This window comes from Macrosteles quadrilineatus, unplaced genomic scaffold, assembly GCF_028750875.1.
Source record: "Macrosteles quadrilineatus isolate MER2022 unplaced genomic scaffold, UCM_ALF_1.0 Scaffold_7__1_contigs__length_78375512, whole genome shotgun sequence".
Classification (NCBI taxonomy): Eukaryota; Metazoa; Arthropoda; class Insecta; order Hemiptera; family Cicadellidae; genus Macrosteles; species Macrosteles quadrilineatus.
In genome coordinates, this window is record NW_026542600.1 from 69,799,586 (window position 1) to 69,826,495 (window position 26,910).

The 26,910-nt window shown below is 34.9% G+C and overlaps 1 protein-coding gene across 1 annotated transcript in view; it reads right to left on the reverse strand.

The window, feature by feature from the left end:
• Positions 1-23,753, reverse strand: part of LOC128998144 (carbonic anhydrase 2-like) — a 77,280-nt gene extending 53,527 nt beyond the window's left edge. The window contains exon 1 of the mRNA XM_054424147.1: positions 23,656-23,753. Within this exon, the coding sequence (XP_054280122.1) occupies positions 23,656-23,716 (61 nt within the window). The 5' untranslated portion in view covers positions 23,717-23,753. The remainder of the gene's footprint in view (positions 1-23,655) is intronic.
• Between the last annotated feature and the right edge of the window lie 3,157 nt (positions 23,754-26,910).

Consider the following 26,910-nt stretch of genomic DNA (forward strand, 5'->3'; position numbering starts at 1 on the left):
AATTAACTTGCACCCTCTTTAACTTTTTAACTATTTGAGATATTTGAAATCGGTTTAAGGCAACTTCTTTGTAAATGAAGGGCTACAATAATTATGGTCAGTTTTGAAAATTTTGCCCTTAGGGGTAGCGGGGGTAGGGGGTAGCTCAACATTCTCAAATAGCAACTATAGTCGAGTTTGATATCATTTTGTAGGTCTTGACGAAACATAACAATTAATATAAAGAAAATAGAAATCGGACCATTAATAACAAAATGGCAGCTAAAAATGGTTTAGACAATCGTCATTAAAAGTAGTTTTGAACTGCCATTTTGTTAATAATGACCCGATTTCTATTTTCTTTATGTTAATTTATAAACTTACCATAATTTTTGTAGCCCTTCATATCCAAACAAGTTGCCACAAACCGATTTCAAATATCTCAAATAGTTAAAAATTTAAGGGGGGTTCAAGTTAATTTTCAACTACCCTCATGGTTATTTGGATTTGAAACGTTTTATGGCGCCATTTTGTTATTAGTTGGCCGATTTTGGTTTTCTTAATGTCAATTTTTATGTTTCCCCAAGACCTGTAAAATGATACCAAATTCGACTATACTTGTCATTCGAAGTTTTTGAGCTACCCCCTACCCCTAATACCCCAATGGGCAAAATTTTCTAAATTTACCATAATTATTGTAGCCCCTCATATCTAAGAAGGTTGCCGCAAACAGATTTCAAATATCTCAAATGGTTGAAAGGTTAAGGGGGGGTGCAAGTTACTTTTCAGTCACTCTGTATTGTTGATGCCTCCAAAACTGTTGTTTCATAATCCAGGTACTAACAATTTCTAGTTCAATCAGAATTCGTAGATTACAATGTATTTTAGAGCTTAAAACTCCATCTTCAGATCAGAATACAAAAAGGCAGAGACTCCGGCGTCGAGCACATAATTAATCAAAGGTTTGTAACTTAAAGTATGAAATAAATGCGCAATTCTTTACACACGTGCCCCTCGTTTAAATCAAGTGCTAAGTCCAAATTACAGAGTCGGTGCGTTTTCCTCAATAATATCCGGTATTTAAGTACTTAATTTTATTAAATCCTATGAATCGTTTGAAAATTAACTTGGTGATTTTAGCAGTTTTAATTATGTTTTCCTTAACAATTACTTTTGCTGAAGACTTTAATTGTTTGCATAACACGACTAGCGCCGGGCTTAAAGAACTTGATATCTTGGATTTAACTTTGATAATCTCTTACATTCATACATTTTATGTATCTTAAATGCATTTATAGTTTTATAGCTTGAATCTTTAACACTTTACGATTTAGATGTTTGTTTTTTGTTTTTACCATGGTAACTGTTTTATTTCCTCCCATCTCTAAAGAACAGCCATTTAGTGTTTGTGGATACCATACAATCTATTGATGAATATGTTAACGGCAATGTATATAATCAAGCCTTTTATATTAATACTGAAAATGAATCAGACAAGTATGAAATAAAGCTTATTATATACTTTTACCAATATAACTTATAATACCCCCGCCGCAGCAAACCTGCAGTCTTAGCGAATTTCCATTTGCCTGATTGGATTTAAACTAAAATGTCTCCTTAAAAATATCACATTTATTCCCTATTTAAACAGAATTAGTTTAATGAGTACTTAGGTTTGCTGCAACAGGGAGGGTAAAAAAGTTTTTTTTATGTAAAATATTAAAAGGTAATGTGGTTTAGTAAGAAATTAATGTATTTTCCAAATTTGATCAAAATATGTTCATAAACAAGCAAACTACAACAGTTGACTTATTCTCCATAAGAATAACATAGGAATTTTAAAATTACAATTTTTTTGAATTTTCTCCGTAGATATTAGGCGCATAATAACGCTTCAATATACTAAATTATTTGTTTTTTTAAGCTCTACAAAATGGTTTAAAAATAAATTGTGAAATTTTGTGTTTCTAGGGTCAAAAATGGGAAAAACCTATTTTTACCCCATAAAACCCCCATAAACCCCCGTTCCCACAGTCCGATCATGCTGGTTCGTGAACTCATTCAAGTTTATCCCGCCTTACACCTTCAAACCAAATTTTATCAAAATCGGACAAAAATTACTCAAGTTATCGTGCGGATGGACACATATATATATATATATAAAAATTTGAACGAATGGTGTTTTTGGCCTCTGGGGACATCAAAATGAAAAAGTAAATCGGTCCCGGGCTTAGGTCTTACCATGAGACCTACGGTAATAGCTACTTCCCTATAGGGAAATTCGCTAAAAGTGGTACAGTAGTAATTCTATATAATGCCCATTAGCACTACAGGTAAAGTACGCTGTTTTAGGACTTAATTCAAATTTTGTTTCCTTGTTTAGCATTAATTAATCCTACCTTAGTCATACAATAATTTAAAATTGTAAAGTAAATAGTTTTTTTTTCAAATTTATTCTTTTACATTTTGACTGACAACTGTGGGCATTCTACAGGGTGAATAAAAAGTCAAGACCCCCCCTTTAATATTTTCCCAAGTAAATATACAGAGATATCCTTTTGGAGGTCGTGCAATCTTAGCAGGAAGTATCATTTTATGATTTTGAAATTTTTGAGTGTCCCCGCAAAAGGGGGGATTTGGGGGGCAACTCAAATATTTTAAATGTGAACCACCTTCAAGTGACACCTCATTTTGAAGTGTTTACAAAAACTTAAAAAATGGTGAAAACTAGAGGTCGCTATATCTTCTCTATTCAAAATGGTAGCCCGTCAAATGTTGTGGAAAATCAATGGTAATATTGGTTCGTAATGGTAATATTGGCTGTCATTTTGGAAAGAGAAGAGATAGCGAACTCTGGTTTTTCACCATTCATTAAGTTTTTGTAAACACTTTAAAACGAAGTGTCACTAAATGGGGATTGACATTTAAAATCTTTGAGTGTCCCCCCAAAAGGGGGGATTTGGGGGGCAACTAAAAAGTTTTCAATGTAAATCCCCATCAAGTGACACCTCATTTTGAAGTGTTTACAAAAACTTAAAAAATGGTGAAAACTAGAGGTCGCTATATCTTCTCTATTCAAAATGGTAGCCCGTCAAATGTTGTGGAAAATCAATGGTAATATTGGTTCGTAATGGTTATATTTGGTGCCATTTTGGATAGAGAAGAGATAGCAACTTCTAGTTTTCACCATTCTTTAAGTTTTTGTAAACACTTCAAAATGAGGTGTCACTTGAAGGGGGTTTACATTTAAAATATTTGAGTTGCCCCCCAAATCCCCCCTTTTGGGGGGACACTCCAAAATTTCAAAATGATAAAATGAAACTTCCTGCTAAGATTGCTCGACCACCAAAAGGATATCTCTGTATATTTACTTGGAAAAATATTAGAGGGGGGGGGGTCTTGACTTTTTATTCACCCTGTATATTAATACCGAAAATGAATCAGACAAATATGAAATAAAGCTTATTATATACTTTTACCAATATAATAATTGGTACAGTAGTATTTCTATATAATGCCCATTAGCACTACAGGTAAAGTGTACGCTGTTTTAGGACTTCATTCAAATTTTGTTTCCTTGTTCAGCATTAATTAATCCTACCTTAGTCATACAATAATTTAAAATTGTGAAGTAAATAGTTTTTTTCTTCAAATTTATTCTATTACATTTTGACTGACAACTGTGGGCATTCTATAGAATGCTTAGTCAACGTGCATAGAGTACTATAGTTATTATTCCATTTCATAATTTGCCCGAAACCTTAAGGCGATAACTAAAATGTCTAGTCAGTCTATAGAATGTCTGCATTATACAGGGTGGTAATAAAGTCCGAAGACAGTTAAATATTTTAAAAAATAATGTAGATAGAGCTACAATACTTGGTACAAAGTTACAGAGCATAAAACTTTTTAACACATATCCAGTGATCCAATAAGTCTTCAGGGGGACGGTCCACAAGGAGTCGGTCGAAAATCTTAAATGGAAGCATAGGTTGATATGCACATCAAATAAAAGGTATTTTTAGTAGCATACAATGCCGCAAACCGCACTTCAAAAGGTTGATCCTGTGCAAAATGGCAGCCGTTCAAAAATTTCTTGAATCTGCCATTTTGAAGCTTTGAACGACTGCCATTTTTTTACTCGGGTGTTCTTTTGAGCTTGAATTTACGGCATTGTAATCTACAAGTGAAGACCTTTAATTTGATGTGCATATCGACCTATGCTTACGTTAACAATTTTCTTCCGATACCACCCTGAGGAGTAAGCGTATAATAGCAATGCAAATTAAATGAATCTTTAAACAACTTTAATTCTTGGCTCGGTTGTCCGTTTGAGTTCAAATTCGTGGCATTATATTCTGCTAGTAAAGACCTTTAATTTCATGTACATGTCAACCTCTGCTTCTATTTAAGATTTCCTCCTGACTCCTTGCAGGACGTCCCCATGATATGACAGAAAATTGTTATTTCCTAAAAAAAAGTAGATTTTTAGGTGTTGTGTTGACGTACCAAATCTTATTGATTTATCTGTTGTCGTTTCGAAAATATTTAACTGTCTTCGGACTTTATTACCACCCTGTATATTTTGCCGGTAACATATGTATAGCATCAATACTTGAAAATCGTCACAGGTTATTACTGTCACTTTGTGAAGTGATTTTACCAGAGGTGGAGTAGCTAATACTGTAGCTAAATAGTTAAATAGCTGGAAAGTGATATTACCAGAGGCGGAGTAGCTAATACTGTAGCTAAATAGTTAAATAGCTGGAAAGTGATATTACCAGAGGCGGAGTAGCTAATACTGTAGCTAAATAGTTAAATAGCTTGAGGTATGTCTGTGTGTCTGTATAGTGTCTCATTCACTCAATGACCTCACAATTGACCGGAACAGGTGGTTACTTCCTGCACTGGATGAAACCTCGACCTTTGTCTGATCAATGATCAGAGAGAAGGCCTGGCAGGATCGAACTATGATCAAAGAGTTTTAGTACATTGCATGAACCATCCATTGGATGCAACTAGAGGTCGTTAGCTAAATCCCCCCGCAGCAAACCTGCAGACTAATTTCAAAAAGTGAGATAGGAATTTTTGTACTTAAATATTTCCACGAACAACTCAAATTTAATTCCTATTTAAATAACATTAGATTTAACGAGTGCTTAGGTTTGCTGATGCGGGGAAGGGAAAGTATTTTGGATCAATATGTTAATAGTAAGGGTTTGAGTGAATACATTTGAGGAATTTTATCAAAATGTATTCATAAACATAAAAAACACATAAACCTACAAAAGTGTTTCTCCATAAGATCAACATGAGAATTTTAAAAGTGCAGTTTTTTATTCTCTCCGAAACCATTAATTATTGTACAACGATGCTTCAATAAATAAACATTGTTTTATTTAATTTTGTGTTTTGTAAGTTAATAGTGTTTTTGGCCTGTGTGTATATTTTGTATATGTGCAATATATACATACAAACACAAACTCCCCAATTTGAGAATTCACTATGGATTTGCCTCATTTGGCTTTGGATTAAACAAAATAATCAGTTTACAATTTAGATTAACGGATTATCTATTGAGCCATGCAAAATCTATTAGGTATTAATCTCAAATCCGGTACTCAAAAATCCCGTACAGCTCTCATGTATAAAACATCTCTTGAAACAATTAAGCCACTTGATATGTTGCCACTGTCATTTAATAGCTTATTTTCCCCATTCTACGATTTCGTATCTTAAATCCTGCTGTAAAAAACTTAAGTATACAGATATAATCCGTAGTACTGTATTGTTTTAGGCAACGATAATGTAATTCTTCGCTATTTTACATATCTATTGTCAAAACTACTTATACAGATTAGATATTTGAGGTTGTAATTACTTTAATCCCTCAAATTCATAAATAATCATGTATGTGTGAGAAATTCAATTATATAACAATTAAGAGTACATTTATCTGTAAAGCAATCATATAGAACACATAATCGATATTAATTTAAAATGAAAACTTGATTTAAATCCAAGCTCAAATGACATATTGCCAACATAACCGTTTATAATAGAACATTTGCATTCGATCAACTAACTCATGATAGTTTTTCAATAGACTATTAGGGAGAACTAGCCTTAATAGCGTTATTGCGTGACGAAAGAAATCTGAATCAATCTATGATTAACTGCAGAACCTAGGAATAGGGACATTTAAATACCTAATCAAAAACGTATCATTCACTCAAACATGTGGTAATAAAACTTTTCTTCTCTTTTTGATAATTTGGTTGGTTGACGAATCCATTTTGATTCACAACGTATTTGTGCTTGGATGTAACTGTTGTTGGCCTGTACACACTTGCATTCACGATGCATTTGGTGACCTCAAATCTGAAGGTTGCTGGTTGAATCCTAAGCGGAGACGATTCTAGGCAGTTAAAGATGCTATAAAACAACAGTTCAACACAGAGTTATGACAACATAGAATGATTTGTGGACACAAAAAAAATATTCACTAAGATTGTTATTATTTTTTGAGAAAAAGAGTGGTGACAGCAGAATTTGTCAGTATCCCGAGAAACCTCTCGGTTTTACGCCTCAAAAACGGTCCACACGCTTAAAAACGGTCCACACCGCATACATTTTTTTTTATTACACCAGGAATCGCACGCGTGACTCTTACCACAGAAAACGTCTTACTCCGATAAGCTAGACCCAGACTACATCACACCCAATACAATGAAGTTAGTTATATCGATTATCAGGGGTAGCGGAATTTTATCCCCCTGGAATTTTAACCCCTGAGAAAAACTGACGTGACAAACCAGGAGGTGAAATTCTGGCCGTGAACTTTTGAGTTGCACAACATCAGTTCAATATATTAAAAGTGGAATTAAATGTAAATTTTCACGGTTGTGTATTTAATCAGAACACAAATTATAAAACCTAGAGTGTACGGGCCGGAATTTTACCCCGGAATTTTACCCACCGGAATTTTATCCCCCGGAATTTTACCCCATGGCTTTATATATAAATTAGTGAAAATAATTAATTTTCTTCTAAATATTTTGTTTTCACAGTCGTATAATAAATCGTTAAAAAATATTCACCCAATTATCATTCAAATGGGCTACTCAGTTTGTTTACATGCATATTAACTATCAGTTGGCCCCAAAAGTCGAATCCCGAAACTCGAATATGAAAATCAAACAGCGAAACCTGTTTACTTAGTTGAGATCACAAATAAATCAAGATAGGCTATTTAATAATAAAATGTTTAATATTCAATCAAAACTTAAACCCTAAAATTTATTAATCTTACTAATTTCTATATCTGCACAGGGGGTAAAATTCCGGGGGTTAAAAATCTGGGGGTAAAATTCCAGGGGTAAAATCCGTGCCTTACATCTACAGGTTGCCCTAAACGCTAGTTATATGTACAGGGGGTAAAATTCCAGTTTTATTGCTAATCCAATTCATCACACACGGTCTATTTTCATTAGACTCCCAAATCCGCGGGGGTAAAATTCCGCCCGCGAACAATTTAGAGCGCCCAGGTTACTACGTCATAGTGACGTCAGCTTTGCCATAGGGGTAAAATTCCAGGGGGATAAAATTCCGGTGACCCGATTATCACACACTTTCTATTTCCAGATCGAATAAACAAAATTTAGAAACCGTCAACACACTATATGCATCTGGCAGTACTTAAGTGTAAAATAAATACATGGCAATGAGTCTACATTTGACGTACAATCTAACCCCATTATATCGCTTCAATTGAAATTGCTGTGTCACTTATGTGCAACTAACTGCATGCCTCAATACTCATGTTGATGTTGGGTAACATATCACATCTCTTGCTAGCGTATATGGTATAAAGTTATGCTGATTCTGATAGTAAATACCCCCGTCACAACACACCTGCAGCCTAAGCAAATTTATGTCTGATTGAAATTTGACTAAAATATTTCCTTAAAGTTGTCAAATGTATTCCCTATTTTTATAATATTACATTTAACGGGTACTTATGTTTGCTGCCACAGGGGGAAAAGTGTAAAAAGTGTTTTTTTTTTCAACAATTTACCTTTTCTCCATATAAATAACAGAATTGCATGCAGTTTTTTTTTCGCCGTAACCTTGACTTGATCAAAAATGCTTAATTATACAAAATGTTTGTGTTTAGTTCAACACAATGGTTGCAATGATAATTTATGGTTTTTATGTTTTAAGAGTAAAAATCGGAATTTTTTACGATTTCAAAACCCCGTAACATGAAAACCCCCGTTTCCATGACCTAATCTGGCTGGTTTGCAAACGCATCCAAATGTATACAGCCCTGCATATTCAAGCTACATTTCGATAAAACTTAATGCTGTAGTCCTTTTAACTCTAAACGAAACGGCGCAACCCCCATTGCTGTAAAAATACGTGTCAAAAGATATGTTAAATTTTGTGATTTCCTCCACAAAATATGATAGTTACTCCCACCACTTATAAATGAGAAGGGTTGTTGACAAGATAAAAGAAGGAAGGATGTGTCAGATTGCTGATACCGTATTTCAAGATAGGCTTAGATTTCCTTACCGCCAAGCATAAAATTCTTGTCAAATGGTATTATGACACTATCCATTACCTATCTGGCAGGATTCGAACCCGGGCCCCAAGGCTAGAAGTCCATTGGCCATACCATCAAACCAAAAGGGCATTATACTGAACTATCATTAGTTTGCAAAATGAAATTTTCATTCAAGGTTTAAGCAAAAAAATTACAATAACTATACCGTCGTCCAACGTTTAATACCGACCTGTGTAACGTAGAATCTTCATTAATTCATGGAGTGATATTTTCACAATTATCATATCAAAATATTATTATTATATTTATTTGTGTTGGTAGATACAAAAGATTGCAAAATAAATAGAAACACGCCTTTTAGCGAATTTCCCATATAGGAAATAAGCTATTACCGTAGTACTCATGGTAAGACCTAGACCCGGGACCGATTTAATTTTTCATTTTTAGGTCCCTAGAGGCCAAAACACCATCCGTTCAAATTCATATATATATATATGTATGTGTGTGTGTGTGTGTGTGTGTGTGTGTGTGTGTGTGTCTCCGTTAGCGTGATAACTCGAGCAAAAATGATCCGATTTTGATGAAATTTGGTACAAACGTGTAAACCTACGTTTATTCGAACGAGTTCGCGATCCAGCATAATCGGACTATGGGAACGGGGGTTTCCGGGGGTATTTATGGGGTAAAATTGGGTTTTTGCCCATTTTTGACCCTAAAAACAAAACATTTTGCAATTTCTTTCTAAACCATTTAGTAGAGCTTAAAAAAAGAAATAATTTAGTATACTGAAGCGCGGTTGCATGCCTAACGGTCACGGATAAAATTCAAAAATAGTGTAATTTAAAATTCCTATGTTATTCTTATGGAGAAAATGAAAATTATTGTAGTTTACTTGTATATGGATATATATTGATAAAATTTGGCAAATTTATTTATTTCATCCTATACTATTGACGTATGGTCAAAACACTTTTTACCTTCCCCGTAGCAGCAAACCTAATCATTCGTTAAATCTAATGTTATTTAAATAGGGAATAAAAAAATGTCTCATTTATGGAAATATTTGAGTAAAAATGTAATTAGACTAGTTGAAATTCACTTAGTCTGCAGGTTTGCTGCGGCGGGGGTATTTAGTATTGTTCCGATACTTCTGATCTCCTTGATCTACAAGAAGTAATTCACGACAATCAATCTAATCTGAAGTGTCACTCAATTGCTCTATTTGAGTCTTTTATACTTCTCGGTCAATCGCATCCTGTAAGTACAAAGGACCAGCAAATGAACGGAAAGCTTGGACTAATCGTGAGATTGGAACATTGGAAGATTTGAAGGACTAAGGCCATACTGTTGCGACCGGACTCTTTGTCCTGAGTGTTCTATCTCGCAAACCTCTCGAAGATAATAACACCCCCGACCTTGTGGCAGGACGTGGACATAACTACAGACGTGACCCTTCCAGCACATGATTAGTTCTTTAGACTTTAGAGAATAGCTTAATCCTTTTGATCAGTTCTACTGTCTTGTAATTTCTATAAATTTAGTAGCTGTTCAGAAATTATTTGTTGGCCAGTTCCAGTTTCAAGAACAATCCACATCTTGATGGCCTCAGTTAGCTTAAATGCGTATAACCACATCTGGGTTCTCTGGCTTCTTAACTGTTGAAATAAAGGAATTTACTTCTATTTCATTTCATTATTAAATGTATCAACCAATGCTATGAGGATTGAGGAAGTCATTTAAACCAATTTTAAAAATAAAAGAAAATAATCACAATACAAAACAGAAGTAGTTTAATAACGTTGGTATTAGTCTCAAAAATACAATTAATAATAATCATAATCATATAAATTAAAGGCATTCTATTATAGTGTCTGTACTAACCCAAGAGTCGGTGGAGTAGAAAAAAACTTATAGTCTGTCCATCCATAGGATTAGCTATCTTTAGCTGTATTAATGGGATCATAATAGCATTTAAGTCGTATTCGATTTTAAAATGCAGTCTACATTGTTCAATAGTGCAGTCTACATTGTACAATGGTGCAGTCTACACGGTACAACGGTGCAGTCTACATTGTACAATGGTGCAGTCTACATTGTACAATGGTGCAGTCTACACGTGCAGTCTACATTGTACAATGGTGCAGTCTACATTGTACCATGGCCCCCACAAGGGTGGGGCTGGTGCAACTCTGGTCACAGGGCCCGGGCCCTAAGGGGGCCCGGGCCTACCCATTTTTTTTCTTTTTTTTTCTTTTTTTCCTCATTGAAGATCACTTTACAGCAGATCATAAATTGAAGATAAAAAATAATATATATATTTTACAAAAAACAAAGTTAAATAATTGAAAATGTATTCATTCTAGATTCTAAGGTAGTTTATATTTAAATACTATAGGTGCGTAGGTGCGTATGTACTATACAACAGCAGAACAGCCAGCTCGGGCCCCAGTGGCCGGCTCCACAAACTCCATCTACCCCTTCCTCCCGCCAGGCGCCTAGCCACTCCTACCTCATTCCCTCCATAATAAACAAAGTTTGGTTTTATAATTGAACTGATAGTTTCAAGAATGAATCTTTGCAGTTATAAGTTAAAATAAAATGTGTAAAGCATTGAAAAATTGACATGTACTATGTACCATAGCTAAGGTGACCAGACGTCCCGTTTTAGGGGGACTGGTCCGTCCCGACAAATCCTCTCGGGACGCTTATTTGTCCCGTTTTATCAACATTTGGTCCCGGTTGCACTTTTATGTATGGAATATTTCAATTAATAATTGCAATCTAGGTTATTTGACACAAACTTAAAAATTCTTTACTTTTGGAGTTTAAAAAATATGAAAGATTGTAATAATTTTGACCTAAGTTTTCTTCCCAATTCGCTCGGTATACTGTATGGATTGGATAGCATCGGCATCGACAGCATCGGTCATTCTCGGCACTACTCGTGCACATTCGTTTTTCTCCGTGACTACTCGCGCAAGTTCGGCAGCTCACAGGCATCCACTCCCAAAAAATGTAGTATTGTTAAAATTCTTGATGAAAATTGTCACTGAATAAAATATGATTTCATTGGTGTAAGTTGTTAAACTCGATTTACGTAAGTTTTTTTCCTACTCCATATTACAAAGTACAAAATTATAGCAGTTAAGATAGCCAAACCCTTTTACAGGGAAATAAAAAAGACAAAATATTAATAGGCATGGAGCTTTTGTGTATTGATATAATAGTTTTAATTGCTGAATTCCTGTAATTTTAAGTCTTATAAAACTCATTGAAGAACTCTTTTCTTCCTTAAAAAGGCTGCAAAAGTGCCATTTACCACTCACAAATTTAATACCTAGATTGCCTTAAAAACTCACTAAAATACATGACATTTTCACAATTTTCCCGGGGGAGAATCCCCGGACCCCCCCTCTAGGCTGGGGGGTATTCCATACCCCCCCGACCCCCCGGTTGGTAGGGGGGCCCGAGCCGGATCCTGGTGACAGGGCCCACAATTAAATGTGGGGGCCATGCATTGTACAATGGTGCAGTCTACACGGTACAACGGTGCAGTCTACATTGTACAATGGTGCAGTCTACATTGTACAATGGTGCAGTCTACACGGTGCAACGGTGCAGTCTACATTGTACAATGGTGCAGTCTACACGGTACAACGGTGCAGTCTACGTTGCACAATGGTGCAGTCTACATTGTACAATGGTACAGTCTACACGGTACAATGGTGCAGTCTGCATAGTAAAATGTTGCAGACTACATAAGTACAATGGTGCAGTCTACAAAGTACAATGGTGCAGTCTACAAAGTACAATGGTGCAGTCTACACTGTACAATGGTGCAGTCTACACGGTACAATGGTGCAGTCTACATTGTACAATGGTGCAGTCTACACGGTACAATGGTGCAGTCTACATTGTACAATGGTGCAGTCTACACTGTACAATGGTGCAGTCTACGTTGTACAATGGTGCAGTCTACATTGTACAATAATGCAGTCTACATTGTACAATGGTGCAGTCTACATTGTACAATGGTGCAGTCTACATTGTACAATGGTGCAGTCCACATTGTACAATGGTGCAGTCTACATTGTACAATGGTGCAGTCTACATTGTACAATGGTGCAGTCTACATTGTACAATGGTGCAGTCTACATTGTTACAGTTCCGTTGTTAGGCGTGTGGTCACGCTTCAATGGCTGTGTTTCAAAACCGCATAACCGCAATGTTACACAAGCACTGAGCAGTAACAGTAGCAGTAGCAGATCCGTGCCGATGAGTGGTATCAGAACTGCCCACTGGGCAGTCGAACGTGCCTTATTTATATCGGGGGCCCCGAGTTGATGACTCAACCGCTCTTGAGAAGAAATGTGACTTTCCATTTCCGGTATGTCTAACCGGGCCTTGTTGAGAATTAAGAAATGTAGGTATGTTAGTTACCACACTTCGTCTCAATAAAATGCTCACCAAAAAACTTGGAAGAAACAAGAATCTTTATAAAACCAAAGAAATAAATCAGTAGGTAGAAAGCTTTTGAAGAGTTTGACAAATCCGGGATGGAGTCCAAACTTGCACCCCAAGTATCTCCTGGTGATTTATTCCACCAGCAGCTCCGCACATGGATGGAGTGTGGGAGCGATTAGTTAAAGACTGGAAAAGAATCTTGTCAAGCTTGTGAATCCAATTGTGTTCAATTGTGAAATATTTCCTGAAGATGAATTGTTACAGACAGTGCTTGCCGAAGTTGAGAATGTAGTAAGTAGCATTGGCAATAACAAGAGTTTCAACAGACCCAGGTGATAAAAAAGTACTCCCATACTTTCTAGTAGCTGGAAGGTTGGATGGCAAATTACACACAAGTTTCGGCAGCAACGGATAAAACACAGAAAAATCATATAACTAAATGGTTTAAAGTATCCGTAACTCATGTTGTATCTGTTAAAGTAGGTGAATTGGTCAGAGCTAACTCGTATGGGAAAAAATAAATGTATTGATAGCTATAACATTAATTTCAAAATATGATCCACCGATGGTATTTTAATTAATTAATTTAATTAATTTTTGTATTTTAAGGTATTTTAATTTGATGAAATATTCTAAATCTGTTCCAAATTAATATTATAGTCCAAAATAGGTCTTAACCTCGTTTATTTCGTTTTTATTGTTTTCTATTAACATTATCCTGCAAGTATAATAAATAAACTGTCATTGATTGTATTTAGCCTTAAACTAGTATAACATTTTTATTCAGTTCATCTGTATGATTTCAATAAGCGACTAGTATGCTTGGTTACATCATACACTAGTCAATAGTTAATCAAATAACTTTTAGTAAACTATGATTAAAACAATGCCACTTGAATGACAAAAGATTTATAATTTCATAATTCAATGTTGGCTCATTGCTCAGTTACATATTATGAGTGATGTCGACCAACAATTTATGTAGGGACTATTTTACAGTAGGAAATTTGTTAGTCTCGGTGGTATAGTTTGAAATAGCAAAAGTATAATTTTAACGCTACGAGTAAGTGAAGATTATGTACTAAATGCACCTAAAATGTGTTTGGTGATTGTTATCATCGTGAGGCGATTAGTAAAAGTGTTTCACAATACCTTGAAGGATTTCCTCGATAGGGGAACGACTACTTGAAGGGGTTTCGAACCACTAAGCTATTGCATTATCACAGATTATTGATTGACCGGATTTGTACCGAAGACTCCAAGATAGAAGTCCTGCGCTATAACCTCTAGACAAGCCGAGTTTCTTATGTTTCATAAACTTAACGATTCACTAATATCCGTGCATGGGTTTTAACATTGGAAGAGAAAAATTACAAAGTGAAATAATTAGTGGCTAACATTTGCCCAGTGAATTGAACATATGAAATTATTGAAATTAATATTTAGCATAATTTACCGCAATCATGCAACTTTCACGGAGTAATACGTAGTTCCGCAGATTCTAGATAATCGGATATAATTCCTACAAGATTTCCATGACTACACTTATCTCTCCAGCTTTGGATTTCAAGGGAAAACAAATTACCACCTAACTAGAGTCAACTAATCATTGGACTGAAATTGAGAGTCGCAATTGGATAAATTTAAAATGTATGACAATATGATTTTTCAATAATCAAGTACATAATTTATTTACATAGATCGAAATTAAATATACTAAAAACACTACCAACTTTGATTTTGGGTGTCAAAAATAAATCTACATCTAGTCAATTTTGTTGGGCTCAAATGGAAAGTAATAATGGGACAAATTTGATTGGGGTATAATTCTCAGTTTTTTATCCAGCACATCATCTTCCTGCAGAGAACATAGAAATTATCGATTCTGAAAGATAATTTTTCTCAGGAGCAAAATATATATAGTGTAATCTCAGATTGAAACTGAAAGTAATAATAGGAAAAGTTTAAATCGAAGACAATATCTCTTTTCATTGATTGAGCACATAATTTATTTACAGGGCCTGTCGACAACTGTACCGTACAAGGCATTAGAGACGGGGATTCCAACATTATACAAAATAAATACATAAAAAATGTTTTCAATAAGCTTTTGCTCGTTGCTCACGGCAAAACAGTTACTTTAACATTATTTAATAACTCGTATTTTTGGTCTTCTTACTCGTACAATACATGTTAAGAGACTAGAAATATTAAATAATTGAAATATGTTTATCTATTTACAAACTGATTTAATTTTTTAAAATATAAAATACAGAAATTCTGTGTTAAAACTACAGTAACTAGTTGAGTATATAAGTTATGAAAAATAATCATACATAACATCAAGACAAAACAAATATTTCTTTCTAAAAAATAAATCTTTCTTCGTAAATAGTATATTAAATAACAGCACAATCTATGCAACGAGAATAAATAGACAGACAAAATACGTAGATCGTGTAAAAAAAAAGTATTACTTTATTCCTTTTTTATTTTCAGTCTAAGAAATGGGATATTCTGGAGACAGGTGATTTTTTTAAACGTAATCCCACATAAGTGGCACCTTATTTTAAAGGTATGTTTACATCAAGAAAAACAAAATAATTTTCTAATCCCAGTAGGAATAGTATCATTTTTGCGATTGTTATACAACTCATGAACATCTTTATTGTGTCATAAATATTTGGGGCTCCCCATGAAATACCCTATTTGGGGGGAATGGTCAAAGTTGCCTATTCACTTAAAATGTATTTTTGTTTTCGTAGAAAGGTGTTTACGTTTTGGTACACTGAAATAGTGCGTTAAGAAGTTATACAAACCTCACTAACTCGACAAGGAATAAACGTATAAGTGAAAATTAGTCTGTTATGTATTCAAATATTAAACCCCACATAAAATGTCAATGTTCAATGTCAATAACTCGACAACCTCTGGATCCACAAATTGTCGAGTTAGCGAGGTTTTACTAAAGATCCCGAGACTGTTAACCCTGTGTTTCTAGAAGATGCAGAGCTTACAGCATTTATTCAACTTGCTGTATCTTTGACAAGACATGTGTTGTTTATAAATTCCATGCTACAATGAAATTACACATTAGCATCTACCGTGTGTTTATTATAATAACACACGGTATGGATTTGGTTAATATTTATCACGCGTTATAAGGTGGGGCGAAGAACATGCATTGTTGAAAATTAGCCTTGTGGTGGAATCCGTCGTAGCCTAGATTAATGTTTGCTAAAAATATCGTACGTCTTTTAAAGGGGGATTTCTTTAATACAGGTACAGTTTATGCTTAAGAACCTTTACTTTTTGTTTTGTATGTACGCATACATAAAACCATTGACAAAAGAATTTTACTATGATTGTTTTTGATAAAACTAACATTTGGATCCACTGAGTCGGTCAAAAGGTGTGATTTTAGATTTAGAATGGGCAAAAGCCAAGTGATTGGCGGGATTTGAGCACGAACCCTTTAACTACTAGACAAATAATAGTAATGTAACTAGAAAATAGTATTGAGTTTTGATTTTCAAACGCATGTGTTAAAATACAAAAGCATTGATTTTCTGGCTCATAGGCCGACACATTGTTCTAGCAAGGACAAGATTTTGTCCTTACTCCTTTGAGCAATTAAAACTAAGGAGAGTGCGGTGTTTTGTATTGATATGGAAATAAGTGTTTTTGCTTTGTTCTGTCTTGACATGTGCTTGTCAAAGTCCGTCAAACAACTTAGGTGCAAAAGGAAGGTGTTCATTTGTCCCCATGTTTCTACTACTTCCTCCGATATCTGAAGATGAGTCTTAGTTTTCCATATTTCATTCAGGACAGCATTCTGCCCCTTCTGCCCAAGTCTCATATTCGTGTGTATATTCTATGCTGAGTTATTTTGAACAAACTAATTCGATGTTGTGACATAAATACTTCGGATGTGTAGGATTTTTACATTTTAAAGAAATTACTCTCCAAAAATTCAAAATGTGATTTGTTAGTCTACTATATTTGCTGCTATTATAGCTTCTCATTTTTCTACTCAATGTAATTAATCCAAAACTTCATTAATCAGGTATATCCCTATTTGTTTCGTTAATACATTATTTATATTTGTACAAACACTTGATAATTTTGATATTATTTAATAGTTTTTCAATGATTAATAAGCTGTGAAGGGTTATTATGCTGTTGTATGACATGATAAAGCCGCTGAGTGGTTATAGTTCTTGCCTCACCGAATCCACTATCGTTGACCATTCGGAACAGCTGGTCTTATAGTCTGTATGATGGAACATGTCTAATTAAGCTCCGTCTATCTGGGACTGGCCAATGGTTTAAGGTCCGGGACAGTCCCAGGTAGAAGAAGGGTCAGAAGACAAGTTCCATCGCACATACTATAGCTGCACAAGGCATCTCACTCCATTCTACCCTTATTCTTCAATCTTACTCAGGAAAAAATTCGCAGAATCATGTACCTATCTCAATATAATGAAACTATAGTGATAAAAGGAGCCTCCATATCCGTTCCTACTTGACTGTGGGAACAGCTTGATCTAACTATCGCAACATGGAAATTTAAAACATTTTTTTTAACATATTACACTTTTAAAATTCTGCATGGAGGCTGAAAAGTAGCTTGCAGACACCACCCCCCCCCCCCTTAGTTTTTTTACTATTTTAAATCGGATTGCTGCAACCTTTTTCGATGTGAGGGGCTACAATAATGGTGGTAAGTTTTAGCGTATTTATCACTAGGCAGTGGGGGTATGGGGTAGCTTAACTTTTTCAAATAGAAAGTATAGTCAACTTTCATATATAAAAAAAAGCAATCGATATAATGAAAATCAAAATCGGACCACTAAAACAAATTGGCAACTAAAAGTTACTTTTAACAATACACCTTAAACAGTATTTTATTGTGATAGTAATAAACTATTATTATTATTTCAACTTTTAATCGGTGTCAAATAAAATATTTTCATCAGGAAAATCCCAACTCCCCCAAATTAACTGGTATCAGTAATCTCTGACAGATTTAAGGCGAATCGTTTTAGAGCATCATTTTGTTATTAGAGGTCCGATTTTTATTTTCTTTTATCGATTGTTTGTTTCGTCAAGACCTGTAAAATGATTTGAATGTTGAATATACTTCCCATTTTAAATTTTTTAGCTACTCCCAACCTCCTCTACCTCTAAGGGTATTTTTTTTAATTAACCGTCATTATTGTTATTGTAGCCTCACATAACTAATCTGCTGCAAACAGATTTCAAATATCTCAAATTGTTAAAAAATTAATAGCATTAGAGCAAGTTACTTTTCGTTTTACACCCTGTATATTATATACCCTTGTATATGTCCAAACCAAAAGATTACCCTAATTGGTTAGGCGGCAATACAAAATGTACACATGGCACTAGAGGGTAAGCTGATTCAACAGCTGATTTGTCAAACGTATGATTTTTAAACATTTCCGCTAAAGTGCAGACAGGAAGCAGTAGGCTGTGTTGCGATTTCGTGGAACACTGAGTCATTGATGGCACAGTCACATGAAGGACCTGCACTGTCAAACACTTCAAATAACAGTTGGTTGATATTGGACCAAATCTAGAATATTAGATAGCTTTCAAAAGTTTAACCGTATGACCGAGTTATTTTCTTATTTTAAAATTGAAAATAACTTAACCCTGATCTTTCTGTTAACTACAAATGTATTTTCTTTCTGTTATGTATTTCCAAATCGTCCATTACATCACCGTGAATCATTGGATACACTTGTTATCCAAGCGTAGGAAGGTTTTTGTTTTCCTTACGTTATATCGCGGTCCCTGGATTCCTAACCGTGTTATACTTATGAGTATTATAAATTTGGTTTTCTATAGAAACCTTAACAATGTTTACATTTTATTGTGCAACTTTACCCTATTACACAAATATTGCCAAAGATAATTTATAATATGTTGTTTATGTAGATTTGGGATAATGTATTACCTTTATGGTATCAGTTATGCCTACTTCTTTAGTTACTGGTAATATTAAATGTCCCAGCTACTTTTGTTTATAATTTTAGATTTATATTTTGTTGCAAAGCCCAAAACTGCATTCGATGAATACGGATGGCAAATCTGTGTTGGATAGGGTATAAATTGTCTACACACAGTTCCTTTGGATAGTGACGCTGCCCTGACCCTCAATGATAGTGAAAGGATGATTGAAGATTGCAAGGACGTTTGTGGGAAGGATGTAAAGGGACTCGAACATTTACTGCTCTACTCATTTAATACAAGTAAAAAGTAGTTTAACAAAGTACTTTTACGTTGCAAAGTTGGTCATTTCAAAAATCGTAATTCTGTTATAGCATTGTGTTTAAAAAAAATTCCGATTTTTAGATTTAATAAGTTCTTTTAGAATAAAAAGATAGCAATGCAAGTGACTAAGTTTTGAAAATTTGTTCAATAAAGTTACATTGCCAATTTTACCGATTTTTTTCGTCCTACTAATATTTCAATAGAAAAGTTCAACGGTGATTTTGCTAATATAAACACTTAAAACATATTTTTCCCCTTGCAACTTTTTTCATTAGTATGTACTTTACTATATTTAAATCTACTATTGATTAAATAACTAAACACAATTATAGGTCCAACGATGACACTTATAAATTTTGGCTACGATTCCATTTCAAGTTGATTTATTACATTTTTTGTTGCCTTTGTTCTTGGGTGGTGGTTTGTATTATTATCCTATCCCTATCGTCGCGATACTCGCTTGACCCGACCACGTGTACGATATTGCTTGTGAAGATGCTACACAAACTGGCGAAATGCCTATAGCATTGATCAACCACTCAAGCATAAAGGGAATAAAAATTAATACCTACTTGACTTTAAGTTCTTTAATGAATATGATCAGGTTTTTGAATCTTGGGTGGCTAAAAGAGTATTTATTACAATTGTATTAAGACAGGGGCTCGATTAATCATATTGTAACATGAATAATAATAGTAAATGAATGTAAATTTACTTGAGAAGCCTCGTAGTTTTGTTACCAGCTAAGACCAGCTGTTTCATTAGCCTGGAGAGGCCTCGTAGTTTTGTTACCAGCTAAGACCAGCTGTTTCATTGGCCTGAAGAAGCCTCGTAGTTTTGTTACCAGCTAAGACCAGCTGTTTCATTAGCCTGGAGAGGCCTCGTAGTTTTGTTACCAGCTAAGACCAGCTGTTTCATTGGCCTGAAGAAGCCTCGTAGTTTTGTTACCAGCTAAGACCAGCTGTTTCATTAGCCTGGAGAGGCCTCGTAGTTTTGTTACCAGCTAAGACCAGCTGTTTCATTGGCCTGAAGAAGCCTCGTAGTTTTGTTACCAGCTAAGACCAGCTGTTTCATTGACCTGAAGAGGCCTCGTAGTTTTGTTACCAGCTAAGACCAGCTGTTTCATTGGCCTGAAGAAGCCTCGTAGTTTTGTTACCAGCTAAGACCAGCTGTTTCATTGGCCTGAAGAGGCCTCGTAGTTTTGTTACCAGCTAAGACCAGCTGTTTCATTAGCCTGGACCATCTGTTACAAACCCAATGATCAATGGCAGTTAGGTTCAGTTACGAACCATAAAAAAGCTAGACATTACTCAGGATCGAACCGGCGACCTTCTGACTACAAGGCGATCACTAAAACCATTCAGAGTTATTGGGATCAAGTTCGTGTGTGTAACATCAACTCATCCTAACTTGCATAACGGTGTTAACATATTCAGCAAATGCAGAAGGCAATTTTCAAACTTTCAATAACAACAGAACATGCTAATAATCGAAAGCCTCACGTTTGGAAAGGAAAATCCACAATCGTAATTGCACTATGACACAAAACAGGTCAAGGCCATATGGAACATGTTACCTTTTATTATGTTCCAGAAGTTGTTTGTTTATTTGTTCTCAACGGTATTTTTGGCTTTGCGTCTCACATCTGGTACCCCCACAGGCGCTGATTTAGGCTAATAGTTCGCATTTCAAGGGTTATTTCCATCACTCTATTTACAAACACTTTCCGTTTATATTTTTTACAGCTCAATAATGTTTAAACTGGTAGATTTTTCACCAATTGCAAATCTACGTCGCATTTCATTTATCGTTGAAACATTTTGGAATGTTATTACATTGTCTACGAGTACAAAGCTTCATGCAATTATGCAGAAAATTATATTTATTAATTTAATAACTTTGCAATTATTAAAGAGATATGTAATTTAAAGCATAGTTAAATTTGTACTAGTTCATTTTTTTCAATCATGTTAAAGTTAATATAAACACCACTTTTGATAACTTATTATGTTATTCCAACTGCTGTAAAACCGCAAATGAATAATTCGAAAATAGTGAAAATTATTTACAAACACGACTTTTTATGTTACTCACAAGAATTATTAAATTAAAATAACTAAATAACCTTGCAGACCATAAAAAACAAAAACAAAAATGCTATTGATTTGTAAAGATTATAGGAAATTCTTTGCAATTAATAACAAAAACCTTAGTCCTATAGGTTTCTCAGGATATAACAAGTTTTTCAAATTTGTTTTCTTAATTAAATTATTCCTAAGATAGGTACCATTTAATTTAACAAAACTCCTAACTAAATAATAATTCAAAGTTGTGAAAATAAATATAAACTAGTTTACAAATGAAATTGTTTCCAATGAAAGTGTACATATATCAATTGTGTGTACGGTCGTCATCGCAAATTACAATTCATCTTCTATATACTAACTTTACTGAATCTCAGCAGGTAAATAACACTATGTGCATTTTTATTTATTACACAGAAAACGTATGAAGGAAATGATTTTGACTAAGTCATCTTGAGGATGATCAATGAATAAAAATACATCAGGGATATAAAATATTTTCACTAATAAAAAAACTACATCGACCATAATAAACAAAAACAACCCATGCCAAAAATATTGTATTCACTTCTGAACGAAAACTAGTTTTTAGTAGATGTTCTTTTCCCTCTTAATATAAATTTTAAACAAAGAAACAAAGAAAATACAAATTTTTAAGTCAAAATACAAATTTTAAAAATGGCAGATTTAATACCCCGCCACAGCAAACCTGCCGACTAAGCGAATTTCCATTTGTCTGAATTTATTTTCAATCGAATCTATTTAATTAATATTAGGCTTAACGAGTACCTAGGTTTAGTGCTACAAGGAAGCTAATAAAGTGTGTTTTTAGTAAAATATTAATAGCTTAGTATAAAATAAATAAATTTGACAAGTTTGGTCAAAATATATCCATAAACAAGCAAACTACAACATTTTACAGTATTCTCCATAAGAACTAGGTCTACAATGCAGTTGTCTGCTTGCATTATTGAGCTAGCATATTAATCCAATACTTCTCTAAAGTCAATGCTACATCTGTTGCTCGTAAATGAGATGAAATACTTGCAGTAGCCAATGTCAATGGTATATTTGGTTCACGTCAATGGAATGTCTATTCGCAGTATTCAAAGTCAATTTATAAATCTAGTTCATATTAATGGAATTCCTAATTGCAGTACCTATTCAAAGTCTGCATTAATGGCACGTCTAGTTCACGTAAATGGAAAGTCTACTTGCACTATCCAAACTCAATTGTAGGCCTATATTTGGTTCATGTAAATGGAATGGCTAGTTGGATTAAAGTCAATGGTGCATCAGCATTATTCCGGAGAGCATAATTATTGGTTACTCATTTTGTGGTAAATTGTGCTCAATGATATTAATCCGATTGTTCTTCCCTTTTTATCTATACGGTATTTGTGATGTACTATTTAGATGATTCGTTGACTATCATATGTTGCAACTCTTGTTTACCTTTTTTGTTATCTCGCAAATAATTTAATGGCAACCAATTAACCCATAAGGCACATGTCAAAAGTTTAAATTAACGTAGAGAAAAGCCCTGTTGTCCGATTTGTACCATTTCAGATGTATTCCTTCCCATGGTTGGTTACTATGATTGTGCTAATTTTTTTGCAGATCGCTTCAGCCGTTCAGGAGGAGTATTTGTAAAACAAAAGCAGGAGTGTAGTATAGCTTCGATTCGCTCCACTCAAAAACATGGGAATTTTAAATTTACAATTTTTGAATTTTCTCCGTTACCAATAACCGTACAAAAACACTTTATATACTAAATTGTTTTTTTTTAAAGCTCTTTAAAAACGTCTAAAGTGAAATTGGGAAATTCTGTTTTTTGAGGGTCAAAAATGGCTAAAAATCGTTTTTACCCCATGAAACCCCCCACACAAACATTGAAAATATTCTTAAAAATCATAACATTTTACATAATAAAGGTAAAACCACAAATGATGGATTAACAAGTAATTACTATAAACAACAAATAAATAAAAATACAATTTGTGCTAGTTTTGAAATGTTTTTACAAATTGAAAAAATATACGTAATAAAAAAAAGAATATCTAGAAAAGTTAGTTAACTTCAGACTGAAAGAAGTTAAAACCAGAGACCCCCCCTATAATATTATTTTTTAATTTAAAAATAAAAAAATAACAAAGTTTACCTATAAATTAAAACATGTACACTACTAGATTTTTTTACAAATTACAAGCACTTTAAATAAGAAAAGTAAAACAAAACAATTGATAAAAAATGTTTTACCTGTAAAGAGAAGCGCGGCAAAAACGAGCGTGAACGCCCTGACATCGGAAGATGATTCCATGGCGGCGTCCCACAGCACTCTGAACTGCAACTGAAACGATCTATCAGCTGTTGAGCTGTGGTCCCCCTCCCCCTCGTACCAGGGGGTTAACTGGCTCAGGATTGGGCTGGCTCTTTGTTGCCTAGGATTGTCGGTGTATCTGTGTTTGGGCTCAGACAGTAGGCCTACAACAGCTGGAACTTGCGAAGAATAGTTCAAATACTAAACCTGCAGAACTCAATTAAACGTGATGACTCACCCAAGGTATTTTTGGTTAGGATTAAAAAGACAAGTTTATTTTACTTAAATTGACTAATTTTTACCATCATAGATTTAATAGAGTTTTGTTTAATAATATAATGCAATTTAAAGTTGGGCCAACTGTATTCTATATCAATGAAAAAAAAAAACCTACTAATGACAAATTGCAGATAAAAATTAAGGTTACTGCACACCATTATACAAAAACAAGCTTTAGAATTAAAACCCGTTTGAAATTTTAATTACAGCAAAAGAAACAATAAATATTAAAATAACAGTACTTTTGACGAGCAAAGAAGAGCCCGAAAGGCGAGCACTGTGCGGAAATTCTTATCGCACGGGGTCTTCCTCCACCGTAATGTTGTAGTACATAAGGGTACATAGTGTAGTACATAGTAGTTAGTAGTGTTGTAGTGCATAGTGAGGGGGGTGGTGTTGGACTTTGCCCTAGCCACCACTTAAATGTACCATTGAATGTTTCCTCTGTACCTTACTTCTCTGTGTTGGCATACAATTAATATTAGCCCTACAAAGAATATCCTGGAAAATCTATGAACAAAAGGTTCATGGGTCCTCACCCTTTGTCATTGTCAGTGTCCACCAACTGCGATCCTTCTTGATATTGAGCCTCTATCTCGGGGAGCGTAGATAGCGGAAGAATGTAGTTCTATGTTCCGGGTCGTCGGGAGCGCCCGGGCAGAAGATGCGGTGACCCAACCTTGCCCATCCTGAACAAGTAATACTGGAAGTAGCCATGACCCGCCAGGAACATGAAGTAAATATCCACCCAAGGACTTAACTTGATTTATCATCCAGTGCCCCTGAGGCTTCTGCTGTGGAAAGTGCGGGTGTTTTCTGATTTTTCCAGGTCCTCCCAACGCCGCTGGTAGGTCGGTCTGCCGCCTCGAACTTCACAAGGATAACTCTGGAAACTACCAGAACAGCTGTTTCGGACACTTCATTTCGCAAATGTGACACTGGAACACTCATTGTTGAGTGCGTATGACCACAGATCCACATCATACAGGAGAAGACCGCAGAAGGGTGGACTGAGGAGCCCGGCTGAACCTCCATCTACGACTAGACGGAGGTTCAGGAGACAGGTTCCATCAAATAGACTATAGAACCTTTGGCCACCTTGTCTTCCTTACTGAAGGTCTGCTCCCGTCATCTCAGTTTATAGTACTGTCCACCATTACCTCGTGGTACAAAAAAGTTACAATAAAACCAATTAACATTCCACATTAGGTCCACCCCGTGTACTTTGAAATGCACGGATTGAACGGTTTGGACAGTAAACTTGCAACAAAACGATAGTATCAATCGCTTCTTGGTCAAAATGAAAATCTATAAGTAAGAGACAGTGATCGGTCATCCATGCGTTAAGGTACGGATGACTCGGTTCTGTGTTAGCTGGGTCAGCTTAAAGTTGAGTGTTGTTGGAGTAGATCCACGTCATTATTGGTGTACCCAACCAAAACAGTTTCATCAGACATGTTATACCTTTAGGAGATGACAACGTTACAGATGTCGGGACCGAGTATGGAACCTAGAGGGGCGGAGCGGTGGAGCTCGTCTACTCAGGTTGTTCACATTGTTGCGGAGTGAGGAGAAGAGGTGGGAGGTAATCCTCTATGAGGTATGCTGGAACGAAGCTGTTCTACAAAGTTTCCAGCATAACGCACCACCTCGCAGTTAGTGTTTCGCTATTCAAGTGGGACGAACACTACTCGACTAGAATAACGATTAAACACCTCAGCACTCATCAGGGTTCGCCTCCTCTCTTCAATGGCGTCCACAGTTGACCGCTCCTTCCTGGAGGCAGGTACCTTAACCGCGACGTTGTTAGTCAAGTTTCAATGGGCTGAAAAATACTGGGGCTGTTAAGACTACGAGGACGAGCTGCTAGGACTATAACTAGGAGGAGGCTGAGTAGAAACTCAGCCTGTACAGTGACTTCTGATGGATTCAGTGAGGAATGAATCCACGTAGATTTTTCCCGTCGACTATACATGCAAAGAAGTTTCAAAGAAAGAAGTTACATAGAAGTATGTCGGTGGTATACCCAATCTCTTTCCCAATTACGTATCCTACGTAATATAACACTAGCCTAAATTGTCCAACTCAAGGTCAACACAAACACATTCTCGACTGGACAGGCATTGGAGAGAAGCTGGAAGTAAATATATTGCAAGACTTTAACCAATGTGTGGCACTAATTGTGTGATCAATATTATTTTATAGCGTTTTAAGAATAATATATCATGCTAAGCCACCGTATGATCAATATGTTGTATGACCATAAATGTATGATCCAGTTGTTCTGTAAATTCAGAAATCTACGATAAATATGTTCTATATATTCATATATAGAATGTGTTTTTTACTATCATAAGTGTATGATCGACGTGATGATTGTTGTACGATATACAGGGTGTTCAAAAAAGGTGGGAACATATTTTACCTAGTGATTCCTTGGGTAAAAAATAAATAGAAAATCAAGAATAACATTTTTTTCAAAAACGTGTAGAACATAAGGCAGGTCAGGTTTGCCCATTAAAAAAAATCGTAATATTTCTGCTATTTCTTATTCGATCTTTTTGAACTTGGTACCGTAGTTAAAAATGATAAACAAAAGGGTTCTTGACATTTTTTTCATAAAACCAGCCATTTTCGAGTGATTTAAGTTTACAAAATGTTTAATGTCCATTTTGAAATTTTAAGTTGAATCGAGATGAACTTTTTTTTCTAACACGGGTCTCTTCTACCTTAACATACATAGCAAGTTTCATAACGATCTGTTGAAAATATTATAAGATAAAAATGTTTATGTAAAAATACAATATGGCAGATATCTGTTTAGCGAAGCGATTTTGGAGAAAATTTTATTCATGATTTTTGATTTATTTTGACCCAAGAAATCACTAGGTAAGATATGACCCTACCTTTTTTGA